The sequence below is a fragment of the Oncorhynchus kisutch genome, linkage group LG5 (genome assembly GCF_002021735.2).
Source record: "Oncorhynchus kisutch isolate 150728-3 linkage group LG5, Okis_V2, whole genome shotgun sequence".
Taxonomy (NCBI): Eukaryota; Metazoa; Chordata; class Actinopteri; order Salmoniformes; family Salmonidae; genus Oncorhynchus; species Oncorhynchus kisutch.
Window position 1 is genome coordinate 36,160,503 of NC_034178.2, and position 23,262 is coordinate 36,183,764.

A 23,262-nucleotide genomic window follows, 5' to 3' on the forward strand; every position below is an offset into this window, starting at 1 on the left:
CTGTTGCCAAGGCAACTGAAGACTTGTTTGTTTGAGCAACAAAGTTTCATCATGTTGTTAAGAGTCCATGTCAGAAATGGACTCAACCGCACGAATGCCCGGCCGTCACATCTTTAGTCAGCTGTTCGTTTTACACACACACATACACATGCACATACACACACACACACACACACACACACAAATATGATGGTGCCAACTACATTTCTCCCTCTACCCCACCCTACTGTACCCTACTCTACCTTTTCTCCTTCTGGCACCCTAATACTCTAATTCAAATCTGACACACTTTTGTTTAACTATTATATTGAACCTGGGATCTCATTTGCAATGGGTTTTTATAACATACATTGGACTGGCACAGTGGCTGGGTTAGTGTCTCTCTCTCTCGCTCCGCTACTTCCATTTTGCTATGGCAGGGCCAGGCTGATCCCTCCTGTTCTCTCCAGCTGGGCATCACATGCAGCAGAGCACCCAGAGAATTAGTTCCCATCGTTACTTTGGATGTGATTTGTTTTTTTTTGCTGATGGTGTGTGTGTGTGTGTGTGTGTGTGGAACACACTGTTCCTGTTGCCACTGGGCACACTGAGCAAGTGTTGTATAAGTTGACATCTGGGGAGGGCACAATGTGTGCTCAGGGGTCAAGGGTCAGGAGGACTCTGGAGGAAAGCAACCCAGGCTGCTTCAGGCAGAGACAGAGACATTGTGAGGGCATAGGGTTAGGAGTTCTCTCTCTCTCTCTCTCTCTCTCTCTCTCTCTCTCTCTCTCTCTCTCTGTACAGCTGAGCAGGAATTAGGTGTGGTTTGGAGTTTTCCTTGTTTTGGTGACTATAAATAGAAGGCAGTTTTGTTTGGGAGTGGCCTGTTGAAGAGCATGAAGGGATTTGAGGCATCAAGGGGAGTTTGTCTCAGATTGTGCAAGCAGGGAAGTACAAGTAGTGATGTAGGATTGTTAAATGGGGACAGAGGGGTTGGATTGAGTGGGAGCGTGATAATGGTGGAGAGAAAAGGCTAGAAATTACTGGGTCTACTCTTCACGCTCCCATCATCAGTCTGACACACTCCCACACTGACCATATTCCAGCTCGCCCCTCATTGGCATAGACCTTATTTTCTCGATTAGTTTTTGATGTGGAACTGTCTGTGCAAAATGCACATCTCTTAACTGTTCTGATCCGAATCTGTTGCCTACTTGTAGTATGTTGTTTTCTTTGCACATATTTTCACATTCTGTGTGTCTTCTCTATGTATTTATCTGTAGTTGTTGACCTGCCTGTAAGCAGGTTGTTTCTGTGTGTGTACCGAATGTGTGTGTCAGATCACGTTGTGTTGTGTGGCTCAGGCTGCAGTACTTTTCCATTGTGCTCTGCTTTGTCACTATCTCTGCTATGGGTCTCAGGTGTAGCCTATTCATTGGACCAGGCCCAGGTTCCCCATCAGCACCCACTTAGGGGTCATCATCGGACCAGTCACCCAATCCACTTTCTGGCTAGCTCACCTCAGCAGCCAGCCAGGCAGACACCCTGTCTGTATTCTTTCAATCCATCACAAACACTGCTCTTCCTTTCTACAGCACTCTACACAGAATGCCCAAGCAGTCTCACATTAAAAAATACTATAGGGTATACTATGTTTGAAATACTATAGTATTCACTGTAGTGTTTTTGCAGACTGACAGTGAATACTGTAGTATTCTATAGTATAAACTATAGTATAAATGCAGTATATACTATAGAGCAGTACATACTATAGTATTTACTGTAGTATCTTTGCTGTCTGTAGTATTTACTGTAGTGTTTTTGGGGAATACTGTATTATTTACTAAAGTGTTTTTTTGTGTGGATAATACTGTAGTATTTGCTATAGTATTCTACAGTATACTACACAATTCTATACTAAGCACTACATACACACGATCGAGGGATACTACAGTGTGTAGTATAGTATTCTACAGTATGCTACAGTTTACTATATTTTTTTAAAGTGGGGTAGCATGAGTGTAGAGGATAGGAACAGAGGGAGGGTGATAGTGATTCAGCATGCAGATGGAAATACTGTTGACCGGGGGGGGGGGGGGGGGGGGGGTACATTAGAGGACAGGTAGGAGTTCCTCTGTGATTTGCAGACACGCGTCACATTCTCCCTCACGTGCACACAAGCACTGCAGAGCCATGGGACAAATGGTTGGTCATGACACCAAAATACAATGTGCTACTGCCCAAATAACTTCTATCCACTGCCTGCGTCATACTTGTTTTAAAAACACACACACACTACATTTATTATGCACTTCTCACTGATTACTATCAACATGAACTTGCAGGAACCTAATAGGCCCTGCCCCCTACATCAGACCACCGATGACAACTGCTGCTTCCCAATATTCTATTCAACTGTCAGAAGTCTGGCTGCTTTTAGTTGTGTCGTTGTGTGCGCGTGTGCATGTGTGTGCGTGTAGGATCTTAATTTACAGTAAGTATTACGTTTCCAGGGTGAGACAGCAGATTCCAGCCCTCAGTCACCCTGTAATGATCAAATATCCTATTTTAATATGATCATATTTCCAAGTGAAACTTTAAAAGCCAATCTTGAGTTTCCCTCAGCCAGCCTGTCCAGACTAGTTGTCCACGTGAAACGCCCTCTCTCCCTCTCTCTCCCCCTCTCCCTCTCTCTCTCTCTGTTTCTCTCTCTCTCTCTCATTCTCTCTCTCTCTCATTCTCTCTCTCTCTCTCTCATTCTCTCTCTCTCTCTCTCATTCTCTCTCTCTCTCATTCTCTCTCTCCCTCTCCCTCTCTCTCTCTCTCCCGCTTCCTCTCTCCAGAGAAGTAGACTAATCGCCCCTTTTTAAACCTTTCACTTCTCCATGTTGGTTTCCTTTGGTTTACCTGAGACTAGTCCTGTCACTATCTGTCTCATACAGAGCAGTCCGGTTCAGGTAGGTGGGTCGATAGGCTACTCTTACTGCTGCCTCTCCTTTTCTGGTCATGCACTAAGGACCCAACATGCATGCAGGATAATGTGAAGTGCATGTATTTATTGTGCATGGCCCTTAAGGAGAGCCAATCCTGGGCTATGTGAGTAGATGGGATGTTTTGGTCAGTGTTGGTGGCATTTCTTTGTGTCGGCGGTCAGGCCTCTGAGACTTTTAATAGCATGTGTTTAGCTGCGTGAGTGCTGATATTTAAGGTGAGAGGTGTATGATTGAGAGGGTTTATTTATTGTTGATGAGCCAAGACCAAAAGGCATGTGCACGTCTGGTGAGACGAGATCGTCACTCTGCTCTGGGTGAGAAAATCTCAGGAATGCTCGTACACAGACAGACACACAGACAAACAGACAAACATAGGCCTACACGTACACCAACTTGACGAAACCTTTGAATAGCTATGCCCTGGTGTCAGGAAAGAGACATCTGGTTTAATCCTAATAGACTCCTTGACGTTCTCAAAGTTCTCTTACACACCCACTCCCAGTCCACACACATACATTGTGCCTCTTAGCAGAGGACGGCTCTATTGACCTGCTGGCTCAGGCTATGCTGTGGATAAGGCCTTCATTTCCAAATACGCTCTGACGCTGAACATCCCTGGCCACTGTATGGAAATAGCATGATTCAACATTCAAACACAAACAAATCATCCTCCCATTTGACAGGTAGTCTAGATCCCTGTGATCTTGGCCTTGTTATGAACAGATTCTGCTCTCTGGGTTCCTGGACACTGACTGGACACACCCATTCACCCCTAGTGAAAAAAGGCTCTGTCGCGCACACACACCATTGATCAGTGTGTTCAGGTGCTCTTCTTGAGTGAGAAATGTACAAACTTTCAGAAAATGTCATCAACAAACGAGAAGGGCACTGATTTTCAGTACATTTTGGTCCCAGGACTGCTTCCAAAGAACAGTGAGGTGTATGTCCTCTAGTCCACATAGCCTTAGCTGAAGCCAGTAATGCTGCTCTCCTGGTTACCTGCAGGATATGACGTCAGGGTAGGAACAGGAAAAGGCTGTTGGACTGGAACCAGATTGGCTGGTCTAGGATGGGTGGGACTCCTCCTCAGTGGCCTCATCACTGACACTCTGTCACGGTGTCACTGCTGCTACTTAACAAGGTCACAACCTGCATATCTGCTCCTCTGCTTTATTGTCCTGGTTGCACTGTGTTTGGCACTTCCTAATCAATCTGTGTCAGAGAGCTGAGTTACTCACCTACTGCAGTGGCTCAGATTTAAATACATTAAGGGGCTTTGGATGGGCCCCAGGGAGGCTGGGACTGGTTGAGATAAGGTTTCAGATGTGTTGTAGAAATCCAGCGTTGGAGTGAATTCCATTTAGATTCAGTCGATTTAGGAAGGGAATTTAAGTTCCTGCTTGCCTTCAGCCTTGGCATGATGCCCTCAGAAGTGAGTCAAATAGGTTGCCATCACTTTTGGCAACTTGCTATCTCCAGAGTGAGTAAGATTATATTCCATCCATGCCGTGGACAGGTTTTAGAGGATGGATGCATCTGTGTGTGGTGTTTTTGAATGTGTGTGTGTGGACTGTAGCCAAGGTGATGCAGCTGTGTCAGGTAGGCTGAAGTGATCTAGTGTCACACCTGTTGCATTCTGGTTTATGGACCTTTTACCTCTTAACTTTAGCGTCTGTGAGTGTGTGTGTAGCCTGTTCATGTTTCTAAGCGTACTGTACATTCAAAAGATAAAGCATTCTGACCCTACTTAGTGTCATTAGCTAGATTTTCTGTGTTTCTATGTAAATATTATAAAATATGCAACAACAAAAATTCCACCAGAAATGAGTTTCCATCAAACAAATTCATTGCAGCTAAAAGCCCGTCCGTGATGACGTAGTGCACATAAAAATAACTCTTGTGCATGCATTCCCATCTACCAAATAGATTTTTTAAGTTAAATGGGTTTCCATCGCAAATAGCCTAGGAGGTTGTTGTGGAGTCAAGCTCAGTCCTGCCTGCCTTTGCAGAGGGATGTGTGTGACTGTGATTGATGGGTGCATTTAGCCTACAGTGTTGACTTGCTTGTATGTGAGCTACAGCCTTTGTTAATCTGTCCTTTTAGCCCTAGGCTGCTCTCTAGGTTTACTACAGTAGCTCCTGTCCTGTCTGAAGTTACTCAGCACCTGCATATTAGCTCCCCTCCAGTTCCTCCTCTGCTCTGCTCTGCCCAATTTGTCTGTTCCCCTGGCCCAGGGCCAGCCCTAACCTTTTGGGGGCCCTATTTAGCAGACGCTCTTATCCAGAGTGATTTACAAACATATATCTCAGTCATAGCTACTTTTTTGAAGAAAAATAAACTTACTATCAGCAAAGTCAGTGCTAGTAGGGGGGGGGGGAGTCAAGTATGAGTGTTAATTCACAAAAGCCAATTTGATATTTTGGAGGGGGGGATTATTTAAGATTTCAGATGTTTTCTGAAGATGGGCTGGTACTCTGCTGTCCTAGCTTCAGGCGGAAGCTGATTTCACCACTGGGGTGCCAGGACAGAAAAGAGCTTTGACTAGGCTGAGCGGGAGTTGCCCTCCCGTAGGGGTGGGAGGGCCAAGACACCAGTGGTGCCAGAATGGAGTATTCTGGTTGGGGTTGTAGGGTTTGAGCATCGCCTAGGGAGGGGTAGTTCCTCTTGCTGCTCTGTAGGCAAGTACCATGGTAGTGTAGTAGATGTGAGCTAGCCAGTGGAGTGTGCAGAGGAGTGGGGTGACACGGGAGAACTTGGGAAGGTTGAACATAAGGCGGTCTGCGGCACAAGCGGGGAGCCCAGCCAAAAGCAAGTTGCAGCAGTATTGACAGGTGCCTGGATTAGGACCTGCACCGCTTCCTGTGTGAGGTAGGGTCATACTCTGCGGATGTTGTAGAGCAGTGGTCACCAACCAAACCGTTCTGTAAAAAACAACAACGAGAAAGGGGGTGGTAGGTGGATTTGATTCAGCAGCCGTAGCACCAGGAAGGCAAAGTGTTCCCATTTTTAACCATTTTCCCTTAAGGTAGAACTCCGCCTACCCGGCAGGCCCAGAGAGAAAACAAGTGCACCTACGGGCCTACCGATCACCACGTCTGCACAGTTTCCTTGAGCCATAGACTGTAAAAAGAAGCCTTGGTCGCACAGCAAAGTTGATACGGTGAGATTTAAAAACTTTCAAACCTAGAGACTAGAGAGACTCAACAAATACAGCAAAGCGCTGCTGTTTTTATAAGTAAGTTCATTAGTAAGTTGTTATTCAGCACTTTCAACACTTTGTTCAACACCTTTATAAGCCATAAAATGTGCATTCTCCCTACTTCCACTCACGCTACTGCAAGCACTGCAGCTGCAATGGATTTTGATAAACTTGCGTTGACTTGCGTTATTATTAGCGGCCTGTCTCTTTTTTAATATTGAGTCATATTTAACTTTATCTGGACATCGGACTAACAACATGAAATGGTGCATGAGGCAGAAATAATGCAGCTGGAAGTCTGTGTCCCCTTTTCTCAGGGAGGGAGAGCGGAGGGACAGTGACAGACAGTTTCACCGCTGCTACGGTATCTCCCTCCCCCAAGACTGACCATCAGATGCAGGCCATCAGTGTAGTAAAATAATAACAATTATTATGCTCATTCAGCTGTGCCTCACAAGTATTACAACAAATGATCTATTACCAGTGTGATCATGTACCTTACATTTTGAAATATAATTTCAAAATAGTCTGAGAAGAACAACATTGGCCGGGCAATTCATTGCTACAGAACTATTTTAGTAGATTAACTTCTTGACGCACCCATCCCTTTAGCGGGATCATTTTCATCAACACCTGCTGAATTGCAGTGCGCCAAATTCAAATTAAATTACTACAAATATTTAATTTTCATGAAATCACAAGTGCAATATAGCAAAACAAAGCTTAGCTTGTTGTTAATCCACCTGGCATGTCAGATTTCAATACAGCTTTTTGGCGAAAGCATAACAAGCGTTTATGTAAGAACATCTCTCTCAGTAGACAAAATATTACAAACACTAGCAGCCAAGTAGATTGGTCACGAAAGTCAGAAAAGCAATAGATTAAATCGCTTACCTTTGATGATCTTCGGATGTTTGCACTCACGAGACTCCCAGTTACACAATAAATGTTCCTTTTGTTCCATAAAGATAATTTTTATATCCAAAATACCTCCATTTGTTTGGCGCGTTATATTCAGAAATCCACAGGCTCGAGCGGTCACGACATCGCAGACGAAAATTTCACATTTCAAATAGTATCCGTAATGTCCACAGAAACATGTCAAACGTTTTTTATAATCAATCCTCAGGTTGTTTTTAAAATATATAATCGATAATATATCAATCGGGACTGTCACTTTTTCAATAGGAGAGGGAGAGACAATGGCTGCCCCACTCTGTTGCGCAAGCAAAACTCTGCGAACACCCAGCTATCCACTGACGTGATGTTATCTTTCTCGCTCATTTTTTAAAACTAAAACTAAAGACTGTTGACACCTTGAGGAAGCCATAGGAAAATGAATCTGGTTGATATCCCTTTAAATGGAGGCAAGGCATCCAATGGAACAGAGAGCTCTCAGGAAAAACATCACTTCCTGGTTAGATTTTCTTCAGGTTTTCGCCAGCAATATCAGTTCTGTTATACTCATTATACTATTTTGACAGTTTTGGAAACTTTAGAGTGTTTTCTATCCTAATCTGACAATTATATGCATATTCTAGTTTCTGGGCCTGAGAAATAGGCAGTTTCAAATGGGTATGTTTTTTAGCCAAAAAACAAAAATCCTGCCCCCTACACTCAAGAAGTTAATGTTGCTTAAGTTTAAGTCATATAGAAATACAAAATCTAAGCAGTAGATCTCAGCTTGCATTTTGACTCAAAGTGATCTTGACTCAGAAATGGTTGGTGAGCACTGTTGTAGAGCATGAACCTGCAGGAGTGAGAGACTGCTTGGATATTTTCAGCGAACGTCAGGGTGTTGTCCAGGGTCACGCCAAGGTTCTTTGCACTCTGGTAGAGTGACACTGTGGAGTTGTCAACCCTGATGCCAAGGTCTTGGAGCGGGCAGGTTTGGTATGGTCGTTTAAAAAACATTTATTTAACATTTCTTGAATGTTTTTTTGAGGTGTGGGTCGACATCCAAGCTGAAATATCTTCCAGGCACGCAGAGATGCGTGTCACCACCTGGGTGTCAGAAGAGGGGAAGGAGCAAAGTAGTAGCAATTAGGAGAGACCATATTATGGAGCCGAGGGGACTTGGTGTATAGAGAGAAGAGGAGAGGGCCTAGAACCGAGTCCTGAGGGAAAGCCTTTCGTGAGAGTACTTGATGCAGACACAGATCCTCTCCAAGGCACCTGCTAGGAACTGCCTGCCAGGTAAGACACAATCCAATAGTGTGCAGAGCCTGAGACGACCAGCTCTGAGAGGCTGGAGAGGAGGATGTGATGGTTCACAATGTCTATGAGGTCAGAGGAGAGAGAGTCAGCTTTGGCAGAGCGGAGAGCCTTTGTGACACAGAGGAGAGCCGTCTTGGTTCAGTGACCCGTATTGAAGCCTGACTGGTTAGGGTCAGGAAGATCATTCTGAAAGGGATAGCGAGAGAGTTGGTAAGAGACAGCACGCTCAAGTGTTTTGGAAAGAAAAGAAGGGATACCGGTCTGTAGTTTTTGATGTCAGAAGGGTTGATTGTTGGTTTCTTGAGGGGAGCGACTCTGGAAATTTTGAAGAGGGAACACAGCCGGTGGTCAGGATGAGTTGATGAGGGAAGTGAAGAATGGGAGAGGGTCTCCAGAGATGGTCTGAAGAAGGGAGGAAGGGATGGGGTCAAGTGGGCAGGTTGTTGGGCGGCCGGACCTCATTAGTCACAGGGTTTTATCTAGATAGAGAGGGGCGAAAGAGGTCAATGGGTAGGGGAGTTGTGTGGGTGGATGTTGTCAACCTTCTTTTCAAAGTGAGGAGCGAGGTGGTGGAGGATTAAACTACTTGGCACCACACGTCCCGCTAGGGCACCTCCCCCCACTGCTCAACTGACACAGTAGCACACAGAACGCAAAAAATATTCTTAGAAATATTTAACCTCCACACATTAACAAGTCCAATAGCTCAAATGAAAGATAAACACCTTGTTCATCTAGCCACCAAGTCAGATTTCTAAAATGTTTTACGGCGAAAACATAGCACATATTTATGTCAAACCACCACCAAAGATAGGCTAATTTACATAGCCATTTTGTAGAACAATAGATGCAATCACAAAAGCAGGATTAAAAGTAAAATAATTCACTAACCTTTTGAAAGTCTTCATCAGATGACAGGAATAGGACATGTTATACAGTACATTTATGTTTTTTTCAATAATATGCTAATTATATCCATAAATCACGGTTTACATAGAAGGTCATGGCTAAAAAATGCTACAACAATGCCTGGAGAAATTATGGTAACTCTGCCAGATAACAGAAATACACATCATAAACGTTGACTAAATATACATGTTCTACATATACTTAGAAAGATACACTTCTTCTTAATAAAACAGCTGTGTTACATTTATTTTTAACTTTACAGATTTCGTTCACTAGGCTATAATGTGAGTCGGCGCTCAGGAATTAGCATTTTGGCTCCTCCACAGAAACCCAAATTTAACACATAAATGTTCCCTTACCTTTGCTGTTCTTCCATCAGAAGACCTGGAAGGGTTTATACTTACCAAAAACAGCTTTAGTTTTGAAGTCTGTGTCTTTCGGTTATCAAACACGACATATTTCGGTTGAAATGCAGCCAGAAAGTAAAGTTAGTTCGCACCAAAACGTCGAAATTACATATTATATGTCGACTAAACTTGTCAAACTTGGTTCAGAACACAGCGTTAGCATGCTATATAGCTTCACCGCAATTCTCAGGACAAAGAGAAACACACGCATCGTTTAATCAATCTTGAAAGAAAGACAGCACAGGCGCAGATTGCGCGTGAGAGTAACCTCATTAATCTCGTGAGCGCGCGATTCACACAATGAGAAGCCCCATTGAAAGCGGACACCGCGCTGAAGGCATAGGAAGTGTTCCCAGGACCGTAGGTGCTTGGGAAGGGTGGGGGCGATGACGTCAAAGTTGGGCCAACTTTTTGGATGACAAGAGAGAGTTTGGGAGAATGAGTGCCCTGAGAGTTCTGCTTTACTTACAGACATAATTTAAACGGTTTTAGAAGCTTTAGAGTGTTTTCTATTCAATAATATTTATTATATGCATATATTAGCAATTTTTTACAGATTTTTTTTCTGTTTACTATGGGCACGCATTTCACCAACGGGGGCAGTATTCTTCCCTAGCCTTAACAGGTTTTAAGGAGCAAGTAGAAGATGGAAAATAGTTTTCTAGCTTTGAGGCAGAATCTTGACATTTAGAGTGATAGAAAGTGGCTTTAGCAGCAGATACAGAGGAAGAGAAGGTAGACAGGAGGGAGTGAAAGGATGATAGGTCCTCCATAAATTTAGTTTTGTTCTGTAAGCTTACAATGAGTCACTCAGACGCGGAGCGTTTCCTCCTTCCGGGAGGAAAGGGGACAGTGCGAGTCATGGGATGCGGAAAGGGAGGAGAGTAGGGTCGAGGGGGAAGAATCAGGAGACAGGAGGGAGAAGGATTTGGCAGAAAGGAGAGATGTGGGAGAGAGAGAGCGAAGACAGCAAAGATTGAGATGACACATGACCATTGTGTAGGGTCTGAGTGGGTAGGGTTGGAGGAGAGTGAGACAGAAAAGGAAACAAAGTAGTAGACCTGGGGGGGGGGGGGGGTTGCAGCGAGATTAGTAGGTGAACAGCCTCTTGTAAAGATGAGGTCAAGCATTTTGCCTGCCTTGTGAGTGGGAGGGGACTGGGAAAGGGGTAAGTCAAAGGAGGCATGGAGGGGAAAGCAAGAGGTGGAAAGAAATTAATCGAAGGCAGATGTCAGGAGGTTGAAGTCGGCCAGTACGATGAGCAGTGGGCCATCATCAGGAAATGAGCTTATCAAGGTGTTTGAGGAACTCTCTAAAAGCACTTGGTGTGTGATATATGGCAACAATGTTAATCTTGTGACAGTATGGAATTCAAATGAGGAGATGGACAGGTTATTGAGGGAGAAAAGATAACATCTCCACTTAGGAGAAACGAGAAGCTCTGTGCCACCAGCAAAACGGCGCCCCCCTGGAGGTCAGAGTCCCTGTACACGTGCACCTGCGTGCCGGTCGGTATTCAGCCATGATTAGTACAAGTTTAGCTGGCTAGCTACTAGACTAATTGACCAATCAAATAATTGTTTGCTGACATGGCTAATTGAGTGACTGACATAACAAGAGGAAAACTGCTGATGCACAACCAAATTTCGAAAATTGCATCTGGTGTATTCTACTATTCTAACTCTCAGCAGTAAGTTGAGACCCAGACTGAGTTCGCTTATGTCTCTAATGCCTGGAACCGACCTTGCCCTGGCATGATGTGGGCATGAAACAAACCTTTACCCACCTTTCACCCACGGCATGCTATGCTGCCCCACCACTCCTGGGGATATTTCCCTCAAAAATGGGTCCATTGTTGTAGCACTCCCTAAAGTCTTGCAAGTCTCTCCAAAGTTCAGGCCAAAGTCCACTTCTCTTCAGTGCTGGCAATAACTATTAGTGTGAGAATGTTATTTGCCAGGAAGTCAGACATTATTGGCAAGACATGTCATTTGGGACTGTGTCTGACGTCTGTGTGTGTGCGTTTTATGGAGATGTGTGGAGGTGAAAAGGACTGCCCCACTGCTCATATTGGTTCTCAGGCTATGGCCTGGTCTGTCAGTGGATCTCTGTGTCCCTCTGGCACATACTTCAGGAACATGCTGTTTAATGCTCTACCCACCTCACTAACGACCAAGGACCATGCTTTACTGCTCTATAGCAAGGTTACAGGCACCTTTCTCTTCCTCTCTGACATTATTGTGCCCCTCCCTAAAGTCTTGCAAGTGTCTGCAAAGTTTAGGCCAAAGTCAACATGTCTTCTGGCAATAGGCTACCATTGGCATGGATATTGACCAATATTCAGGTCAGAGATGAATGGTCAAGACATGGCCAGAGTGTCAGACATATTGCTATATTAGTGTTGGGTAATGCGTGTGTCTGAGGCCAATGCGGGTGGCAAGGAGTTAATGCCTACCTGATAGTCCCTTTGTGCCCTGTGGCGTCAGCCTCTGTTTGTCTGTGTGTTTTAGTTCCTTTTCTTTCTTCCTGTGGCCCATTTCCTCCCTGGAGTGTTCCAGGAGGCTGGGTTAGAGAGATTACTGTGGGGACTGCTGCTGCTGCCTGTGGTCTCAGGAGAACAAGCTAGTGTATATCTTCTCCTCCGCCACTGGGCCAGACACACACACACAAGCATACGCACACTTCCGACTCCTTACCTATCCTGTAGTGACTGGCCATTCTGTGAATGAGGAGTTGGTATGTTCTCCCTATGTGGTATCCTAGGCTTATCTGTTTCAAGAAGGGAAGGATTACAGTCCCCATCCTGCAGCTCAGGAAACACAAGAACCCCATCTCCTCTCTTTCTGTAGCTCTCTTTCTATCCACGGACTCTTTCTGCTGTACAGGGCCCCCAGTTAGCATGTTATGCCTAGCTGGTAGCGAAGGTAATGTTGACAGTTTATCTGCAGAGTAAACTGGAAGAGAACAACACTGTTTTATTCCATGTTCTATTTTGCTCTCAAGACTACCTTCACCTTAACGGATACCGTTATTTACATCATACCAGACCGCTATTTGTTCCATAATCAACATGCTGTTGCCCTCAACGTTATTTCTCTGATTGAAAACTCATTGTTACTGTGTTTACGAGTGTGTTTGCGGCTTTCTGTCTTTGCGAATGTTAAATGGCAGTAGACAATATGTGGGCACTGGGCCTGCATTATTTTATCACCAGTCTCACCCTCTCAGTCGTTGGTCTGAATGAGGAAATGCAGTTTGGTGTGTGAGGTTGTTAAGGTTTAAAACGCTTCTGTCACACAGAGGGAAATAGCTGAGTTCAGTTCAGCTCATCCCTCCTCATAACTCTGTTTTTCTGCTTCTTTCCTTTTTTCTCTCTCCCCTCCCTCTTCGTTTGCACGCTCTCTTCCCTCGAAGGGTTACCACCCAACAACCTGCTCCTGCTTGTGATTGGTGGAAGTGGGCTGAGCGGGCGGGTCTGTGTTTGTGCTTGTGAGAGTTACCAGTCGAGCAAGTGCAGGCTGTCAGTGTCAGGAGGGTTTCAGTGGAGTCAGGCAGACCAGACTCTGGAAAGCAGAAGCAGCTGTGCAAACCTTCCTCTTTCAACCTCAGGACACAAAGGACTGTCTGTTCCTACACCTCTCTGCCATCTGCTTTCTAAGGCCAGGAGGAAAAAAGAGATTTAAGATCAACAGACGCCGATGATATTTCTCGCTCTCTCTCTTCCTACTTCCCTCCTGCACAGAGGATCGATAATCACAGCCTCCTCTGAGGGAACCAAAGAAAAGGAGGGATCGAAATAAACGACAACAACATCATCATACCCAGCGGCCTGCGTGTGGTTGTCCGACTGTCCCGTTGCGGTCCTGCTGCACTGTCCCCCCGAGGAGGGAGACTAATGCATGTGGCGCTGTACTCCGGGTCAGTGGAGGATGAGTCCGGTCATGGAGGCTCAGACCATGCAGGCCAAGCAGCAGCAGACGCAGCAGCAGCTACAACACTATCTGGAGAAAGGGGTCCCGCTTGAGCCCTTCATGCACCAGGTGGGGGGCCACTGCTGCGTGCTGCGTTTCGGGGAGCAGACCATCTGCAAGCCCCTCATCCCCCGAGAGCACCAGTTCTACAAGAGCCTACCCAGCGCCATGAGGAAGTTCACCCCCCAGTACAGAGGTAAGAGGCTACCCCGGAAGACACATTTCAGTTGAATGCATTCAGTTTTACAACTGACTAGGTATCCCCCTTTCCCTTTCATAACCACAACCTCCACCGCATCCATCTACTGTGTGTGACTGGGCTAATGTTGTGCTGCTGTGTTCTCTCTCTCTCTTTTTCCATATTCCATCCTCTCTCTCACTATCTCTTGGAAGGCGGTTGGAAAAGAGGGTAGGTTATTGCAGGTGCATGCATTTTTCTCTATGCAATTTTCATTATTCACAGTCCATGTAAGCCCACGGTTTTAGGGTGTTTTCAGGAAGTCTGACTGTGCCCCTCCACAGAACGATCAGGTGGGTTTTGTCAATTTTCCAAGGCCCAGGGTAGGACTTTGCAGGCCAGCCAGGATGCTGTGTGGTAGCAGGTGCTATTGGACCTGGGCACAGGAGGGCGCTGTAGCATTGGAGCACCACCAGGGTGTCCTGCCCTGCCCCTGTGTGCAGTCACACAGAAACAGGTTGGAACTGTGTTTCTCTGCCCAGAGAGCATGCAGAGCAGGTAGAATGTAGTATAGTATGCATTAACTGAAGACAGGTTTAGTTGCACACATACACAAATATGCATTCTAACAGGAGAGGGGTGAATCTGTCATACCATGACATCAGTATCTAAGGCTTGAGATTCAGAAGGCAGTGTGGACCTGCAGGGTCCTAAAGTCCTCCCAATCTGGTTAACTCTCCCCTTCCACCTCCAGTGCTGCATCTCCCCTCCACTGTCTAGCCCTTTAACAGTGGGTTATCTAACACTGTGTTATGGTTCACTGCAGCTGTTTGTCTTTAGTCCCTGACAGACAAGTGAAAGGTGAACCTGTGTGTGTACACAAGGAAGAGGAGATCCAATTCATCCCAGTCGGTATCTCCCTTTTCTATCTTCAATCTTCCCTTTGAGCTACAGTACCTTTCCATGTTAATATTTGCAGCTGTTGTGTCCTATGCATCCCCACAGAGAGTTGGGGTGGCTGGGTGAGAGAGGTGGATTCTGGGTAGGGTGGGGCATGACTCATGAGAGAGGGGGGTTAGAATGATGCACTTGCGGGATGGGTAGAATGGCGTGAGAGACTGAGTGGCTGAAATAGGCTTTCACTTCATCCATCTGGTCCATCTACAGAGACTGCAAACTGTGCATGCTGCTGTTCTGTTCTCTTATTGCACAAGTTGTTGTAAGGCTATATGCATAGGTTTACATGTTTTGTGTTTGTTGGTACTCTATGGTGTTTTTAAGATGTTTTATTTAATTTTGTTCTGTCGTCTACTGTTTAATAATATTACTGCTATAATGGTTTGATAAACCAGTTTAAATCAATTCAAATCAATAGCATTTTTGATTGCATCTGCTCAAGCTTTTGTGGTTTGTGTTCGGAGTGACTTTCCTTTTCTGCATGATTGATAGTATAATATTGGGAGTGTGTGTGTGTTTACACAACAGCATACTGTACTCATATATAAACAAGATTTCCAGATAGACACAGCCTTAATTTGTTTTCCCCAAGCCCCATATCTCCATTGCTCTTTCTCTCTCGCTTGTTCAAGATCCGAGTTGGGAGATCTGTGTGTATGTTTGTCATGTTGTCCAGGTCCTCCTCTATCAGGTTGAGAGACACCAGGGCAGATAGCTCTGGAACTTTAGAAAGGCAGGAGGGTAAAAAGAGTTGGGGGTAAGAGACAGTCCATTTGCATGTAAAAGGATCATTGAGCACCAATATGTGAAGTTCATCGTGTCATGTCAAATGAAAGCTAAGAGTATATCTTTTTTAGATTAAGAAATATATATATATTTCTTAATCTAAAAAAGATATAACCTTAGATTTCATTATATATATATATATATTGAAATCTAAGAGTATATCTTTTATATATATATATATTTTAAAAAGGCTATTTTCCATCCCCAAAAAAATTGAATAAGAAAATAAGTAAACCCACATATCTAATTTGGTCTCCCTCATGAGGAGGGAGGATAATGAAAGTTCACGGAAGTAACAAGGAAAAGCCTATCCACTAGTTATTGTGATTTTACTGATATCAATTTTGTTCATGAATTGTTAAGTGATAACTAGAAATGTTCGAAAGAATCAGTAAACGGAATCTATGCAATTGAATTGGCTACAATGGGAAATCATAATAGTTACGAACCACAATTGGGTTCACAAGTTTGGACAGTACAGCACAGTAGAGTACAGTAAAGAAAAGTAGAGTTCAGTACAATATGGTAGAGTTCAGTAGAACACACGAGGACAGTACAATGTATTGTACTCTACGGTACAGAACTATACTGTACTGAATGCTCTACTATACTGTACTTTGATGTCCAAACTTGTGAAACATAGACTCTACTAGCTAGATTTCCATCCAATTGGTGACTGATTTTGATATTCTAAAATCCACAAAAACAATATGCACATTTTCCCACCAGAGATGTTACAGTCAAATTGTCTTGTTGCGGACAACAGTCATTATGTGATAACGTAGTGCACATATAAATAAATTTTGCGGTTACATTCACATGTACCGAATAAAAAAGACATAAAAAATACACCTGCATTGCTTGCTGTTTGGGGTATTAGGCTGGGTTTCTGTACAGCACTTTGATATATCAGCCTATGTAAGAAGGGCTATATAAATACATTTGATTTGATTCCATTGAATTTAAACTCCACTGATGGTTTTGTCAGAAGAAATGTTGCGTTATGTAGCGAATCTATGGTCTTGGCAGTGTGCTCTAGCCAACAGCTCACATAAACAGTGCGGGCAGGCTACCTACATGATGAGTACAAGATGATTTATATTTGTCAAACGGCAGCCACGCATCGCTCATCAGAATGAGACCCTCGATATTTATTGGAAAGGAGTGTCAAGCTCGTCACTGTGCACTTTCAACACATATCTTATTTCATCTGTAGCCTGATAAACTGCATGCTTTCCCAAAATCGTAGTGGGAGGACCACACAAAATCGTGTGACTCCACGTTTACTTCGATATTATGGTTATTATATCAATATTTGCACATAAAGGCATTTCCATCATCGTTTCTCACATAATTCATGTCACCGACACAAAAAGATCCCACCCACAAATTTGCTGTTTCCATCAGGCCTGTCGTGACATTGTTATCCGACATGTACTTTGCTTGCATTAAAACTCTTTTGGGATAGGGGGGCAGTATTTTGGGGCGGCAGGGTAGCCTAGTGGTTAGGTTGCAAGTTCAAACCCCCGAGCTGACAAGGTACAAATCTGTCGTTCTGCCCCAGAACAAGCAGTTAACCCACTGTTCCTCCTAGGCCATCATTGAAAATAAGAAGTTGTTCTTAACTGACTTGCCTAGTTAAATAAAGGTAAAAAAAAAAAAAACTTTTGGATGAACAGCCCAGAGCCTCCTACTCTGTCCCTGATGCTAATATATGCATATTATTATTAGTATTAGTATTGGATAGAAAACACTCTAAAGTTTCTAAAACTGTTTGAATGATGTCTGTGGGTATAACAGAACTCATATGGCAGGCGAAAACCTGAGAAAAATCCAACCAGGAAGTGGGAAATCTGAGGTTTGTAGTTTTTCAAAGCTTGGCCTACCGAATACACAGTGGGATATGGATAAAGTTGCACTTCCTACGGCTTCCACTAGATGTCAACCGTCTTTAGAAACTTGAATGAGGATTCTACTATAAAGGAGGGGCTCATGAGCCCTTTCTGAGTCAGTGGTCTGGCAGAGTGTCTCAGGCTCGTGACGCGTGCTCCCGACAAAGTTACCTCTCGTTCCAGTGCTTTTCTTCAGAAATAGGAATTCTCCGGTTGGAAGCTTATTGATGTTTTGTTAAAAACATCCAAAGATTGATTCCATATATCGTTTGACTTGTTTCTATGACCTGTAATGGAACTTTGAGTTTTTGTCTGGAAAAAGTGCTCGCGCCACATGAAGATGGATTACTGGGCTGAACACGCTCACAACAAGTGTCTATTTGGACATAAATTATGGACTTTATGGAACTTTATGGAACAAATCAGTCATTTATTGTCGAACTGGGATTCCTGGGAGTGCCTTCTGATGAAGATCATCAAAGGTAAGTGAATATTTATAGTGTTATTTCTAACTTCTGTTGACTCCAACATGGTGGATATTTCTTTGGCTGGATTGGCCTCTGAGCGCCGTTCTCAGATTATGCTTTTTCTGTAAAAAATAATAATAATCTGACACAGCAGTTGCATTAAGGAGAAGTCTACCTTTAATTCTGTGAATAACACTTGTATATTTTATCAATGTTTATTATGAGTATTTCTGCAAAATCACCGGATGTTTTGTAATCAAAACATTACTGCACGTAACGTGCCAATGTAAACTGAGATGTGTGGATATAAACATGCACATTATCGAACAAAGCATACATGTATTGTGTAAAATGATGACCTATGAGTGTCATCTGATGAAGATCATCAAAGGTTAGTGATTAATTGTATCTATATTTCTGCTTTTTGTGACTCCTATCTTTGGCTGGAAAAATGGCTGTGTGTTTTTTTGACTTGGCTATGACCTAACATATGATTGATTATATGTTGTGGTTTCGCTGTAAAGCATTTTTGAAATCGGACATGATGGGTAGATTAACAAGATGTTTATCTTTCATTTGCTGTATTGGCAGAGCGGCAGGGTAGCCTAGTGGTTAGAGCATTGGACTAGTAACCGAAAGGTTGCAAGTTCAAATCCCCGAGCTGACAAGGTACAAATCTGTCGTTCTGCCCCTGAACAAGCAGTTAACCCACTGTTCCTAGGCTGTCATTGAAAATAAGAATTTGTTCTTAACTGACTTGCCTAGTCAAATAAATAAAAATGTGTGAAAGTTACATATTTCTAAAAAATATTTTTGAATTTTGCACGCTGCCTTATCAGCTGAATGTTGTCGAGGGGTTCCGTTAACGGAACGCCTGCCCTAGAAAGGTTAAAAGGTTGGATGGAAACCTGGTTTATGATTGGTTCAGATTTGGTCCGGCTGAAACAAATTTTTTCTAGTTTGGGGGCAGAGCTATACCCAACAGTGTGTAGAATAGTACCCAAATATGCAAAGGAGGATTATGCATATTTATACCTTTGTGTACCTATTTAGGATAGATCACCATGAAGAGAATGACATTCAGAGTTTTTGGAAAACGTGGTCACATAAAGAACTGAGGGAGATTTGCCAGAATTCTGTTACCAAACGTTGAATCTGCACAGTTCTTCCAGTGAATGTGTTTTTGTAAAGTCTTCATTGTAAAGTGTTAAAAGTAGTCCTTGTGAGTTGTATGGTTTGTTTAACTTTGAAGTCAATGGTTTTTGTTTGGCATATATTTTAAGTGAAAAATCTTAGTCTCAGCGCAATTCTGTTACCGTGGAATTGCCCAGACAAATACTTCCCAGTTTATTCTATTTCCTGCATAGGAATTCAAATACAGTATTACAGAGAGAGAGAGTCAAAATAACCATTGTTTTGCAATTTCTACGAGGTTGATGTCTTACCGGTTTTTCTTCTCCCTTTTTGTCTCTCTCTGTCCCCCAGGTGTGGTATCTGTGAATTTTGAGGAGGATGAGGAGGGCAACCTGTGTCTCATAGCGTATCCACTGCAAAGTGACTCTGGGGTGGGGGACCTGGAGAATATAGACCCATCGGTCAATGACGAGCACAACAGCAAGATGCACCAGTGGGGCATCAAGCATCTGTCTGCCCAGAGTCTGCTGGACTCACGCAAAGACAAGGACAAGAGGTGAGAGACGAGAGAGAGAGACGGATGCACTTGAAACACTGTTACAGAGACCTACTGAGATACACCAATAAAGAGATAAACAGGGTGACTGTTGACTGAGACATACACACACATTTGAGACCCCTCTTTTAAAGTCACTGAGATCTTTTCTTCTAGTCAAAATAATGAGCAACTGGGCATTTTTATACATGACCCTAAACATTTTTATTTTACATTTATTTAACTAGGGAAGTCAGTTAAGAACAAACAGTGGGTTAACTGCCTTGTTCAGGGGCAGAACGACAGATTTTCACCTTGTCAGCTTTGGGATTCGGGATGTTTGGGATGTTAATTGCTTAATATACTCAGGAACCATGCCTGTGTGCAAGCACCTGCTTTCAAGATACTTTGTATCTTCCAAAATAAAGGAAAATGTGCGATACAAAGTATCTTGAAAGCATACTTTGTATCGCACATTTTCCTTTATTTTGGAAGTTACCTGATACCTGTATGTTGAGACACATTGTAGGTTCTAGAATGTAAGCTTGATGCTCTCCACCCCTCCTGACTCCTCTCTTCCTATTTCCCCCAGTCATAAGCTCGAGGGGGAGGTGTTGGCGTGGCTGCAGCAGGAGGAGGTGCCTGTGGGAAGCAGAAACGCCATCCAACACAACCCCTGGAGACTCAAACTCCAACAGAAACACCTGCAGAGGATGAAGGAGAACGCCAAGCACCGCAACCAGTACAGTATCCTTTCAGCGTGGAACAACCACTTTGAACATCAGGCCGTCCGGAACCTGCCTGCAAAGTTTGTCCATGTACTGTACCTAAACGTATTACTGTATAGTGCTGCCTATTTCTTCACTCTGCAGAATCTTGTGCCCAAAGTAGCCTTACAATCTCACAGATAATCAACTTGTGACATCTGTGTATTTGTAAGTGAAGTGGATTGATGTGAGGAATGGCTCGAGATGGATTGGTGTCCGGTCCATCTGATGAATTAGTGTCTGCTGATAGGGATTCAGGTCTTCCTACTACATTAGTGGAGAGTTAAGTCTCCAACCAGGTGCATTAGGAATATGATGTGATTCTCCTGTAACCAGAGGCTCCTTGACTCAGGACCCCTTCCCAGAATTCATCCTGCTGGAGAACCTGACGTGGCGTCATGCGGTTCCGTGCGTGCTGGACCTGAAGATGGGCACGCGGCAGCACGGTGACAACGTGTCCGAGGAGAAGAAGGTCATGCAAATCCGCAAGTGCCAGCAAAGCACCTCTGCCTCCATCGGAGTACGCCTCTGTGGCATGCAGGTACAATGTTAACTTGTGTTATTGATGGGGATGGGGCAGAATTGAAGAGTCTGAAATGATATATTGGCAAGGCATAGCTTAGTTCTAGTTCAGAATGAAAGGGAAGAAATGTGTTTCTGAACCCCTCTGTCTCCTACCTCTCTCTCAGGTATACCAGTCAGACTCGGGTCAGCTCATGTTCATGGATAAGTACATTGGGCGTAAACTGACCCTGTCGGGCTTCAAGGAGGCTCTGTTCCAGTTCTTCCGTGACGGGCGGCGTCTGCGGCGCGAGCTGCTCTCCCCGGTGCTGCGGAGGCTCAGGGAGATGCAGGCAGCTCTGGAGGGCTGTGAGTCCTACCGCTTCTATTCCTCCTCCCTGCTCATCATCTACGATGGTGAGCCGCCCTGCACACACACACGCAGAGGCCCCGAGGGCGGTCTGTCTGAGGAGGAAGAAGAGGAGGAAGTGGAGAAAGATGAAGAGGCAAGTGCGTTTGGGTTTCCTGGCAGCAGTAGTAGTGGTAGCACTGATGGTGGACGTCTGGCAGCCCGATCTGATACAGGCCCTGGCCCGGCGGTGGACGTGAGGATGATTGACTTTGCCCACACCACGTGCCCTGACTATGTGGAGGACAGTGTGGTGCACGAGGGCCAGGACAGTGGCTACATCTTCGGTCTACAGAACCTCATCACCATCATATCCCAGCTGGAGGACCACTGCACAGACTAAAACACACACACACAGTTTCTCTTCTCTCTATTGGACTCATAGAAGAAACAGCACACTGGACTACAGAGGCTGGCCATAGGGGCACACTGAACATTGCTGTAGCCAGTTTTTCCACAGGAGTCCTTAATTTGGGTGTTTTTGTTTGTATCCACAAGGGATACAAAGGGCCATGAAGGTGACATTTGAAGAGACATTTGCAATCTTCTTTAGTTGACTCAGTGAGTTGTCGCCATAATCTGCTTACTCTGTTACCTATTACGAAGTTGGTTATTTTATCCAGTTATTTATTTAGGGAAAAAGCAACACAAGGAGGTTTGAAATGAAGTCCAAGACTGCAAGCATGGATTCCAACTGTCCAAAGGTGCCTGGCTTATGCAAGCACACACACACATGCACTGATTTTGATGTGTGCTACTGATCGGGCAGATGTACTTGAAAAAGCAAACAGAGGAACTGATGTATGTGTGTGAAATATTAAAGTTGATGAGAGGAAAGAGAAAACATAATCTCATCTTCCATTTTTCTTCTAAACCAGTTTGTTTTTCCACCCTCTATTCTTCACCTTTTGCATTCATAGAAGATACTATGTTATATTCAGATAGCAATTACATTACATACAGGGACTATAGCTTTATTTATTTGACATGTTTCTTAAATAAAATTAAAATTAAAAATTAAAATAATTGTATGTTATTGTATATTATTCATTTTGTTAGAATAATATTAATTAATATTATTATTTGACATGTTCAGGTACAGTTGAAGTCGGAAGATTACATACACATAGGTTGGAGTCATTAAAACTTGTTTTTCAACCACTACACAAATTTCTTGTTTACAAACTATAGATTTGGCAAGTCGGTTAGGACATCTACTTTGTGCATGACACAAGTAATTTTTCCAACAATTGTTTACAGACAGATTGTTTCACTTATAATTCACTGTATCACAATTCCAGTGGGTCAGAAGTTTACATACATTAAGTTGACTGTGCCTTTAAACAGCTTGGAACATTCCAGAAAATTATGTCACGGCTTCAGAATTTTCTGATAGGCTAATTGACATCATTTGAGTCAATTAGAGGTGTACCTGTGGATGTATTTCAAGGCCTACCTTCAAACTCAGTGCCTCTTTGCTTGACATCTTGAGAAAATCAAAAGAAATCAGACAAGACCTCAGGAAAAAAAAATTGTAGACCTCCACAAGTCTGGTTCATCCTTGGGAGCAATTTCGAAACACCTGAAACTACCACGTTCATCTGTACAAACAATAGTACGCAAGTATAAACACCATGGGACCATGCAGCCGTCATACCGCTCAGGAAGGAGAGATGAATGTACTTTAGTGCGAAAAGTGCAAATCAATCCCAGAACAACAGCAAAGGACCTTGTGAAGATGCTGGAGGGAACAGGTACAAAAGTATCTATATCCACAGTAAAACGAGTCCTATATTGACATAACCTGAAAGGCCGCTTAGCAAGGAAGAAACCACTGCTCAAAAACCGCCATAAAAAAGCCAGAGTACGGTTTGCAACTTCACATGGGGACAGAGATCATACTTTTGGAGAAATGTCCTCTGGTCTGATGAAACAAAAATAGAACTGTTTGGCCATAATG

The 23,262-nt window shown here is 43.7% G+C and overlaps 1 protein-coding gene across 1 annotated transcript; it reads left to right on the top strand.

Annotated features, from left to right (window-relative positions):
- The first annotated feature begins 12,140 nt into the window (after positions 1-12,140).
- On the top strand, positions 12,141-22,333 carry LOC109890982 (inositol hexakisphosphate kinase 2-like). Its single transcript, XM_020483203.2, has 5 exons — positions 12,141-13,872; positions 19,442-19,646; positions 20,218-20,372; positions 20,758-20,933; positions 21,082-22,333. The coding sequence occupies exons 1-5, from the start codon at positions 13,605-13,607 to the stop codon at positions 21,643-21,645; spliced, it is 1,368 nt and encodes a 455-aa protein (XP_020338792.1). The 5' UTR covers positions 12,141-13,604; the 3' UTR covers positions 21,646-22,333.
- Positions 22,334-23,262: the final 929 nt, after the last annotated feature.

What these genes read in the sequence shown, in the direction of transcription:
- LOC109890982 (XM_020483203.2), top strand. Translation starts at nt 13,605, where the DNA reads ATGTGGCGCTGTACTCCGGGTCAGTGGAGGATGAGTCCGGTCATGGAG. An exon ending in GTTCACCCCCCAGTACAGAG is followed by an intron (nt 13,873 to 19,441) that starts GTAAGAGGCTAC and finishes TCTGTCCCCCAG; the next exon opens with GTGTGGTATCTGTGAATTTT. An exon ending in TACGCCTCTGTGGCATGCAG is followed by an intron (nt 20,934 to 21,081) that starts GTACAATGTTAA and finishes CCTCTCTCTCAG; the next exon opens with GTATACCAGTCAGACTCGGG.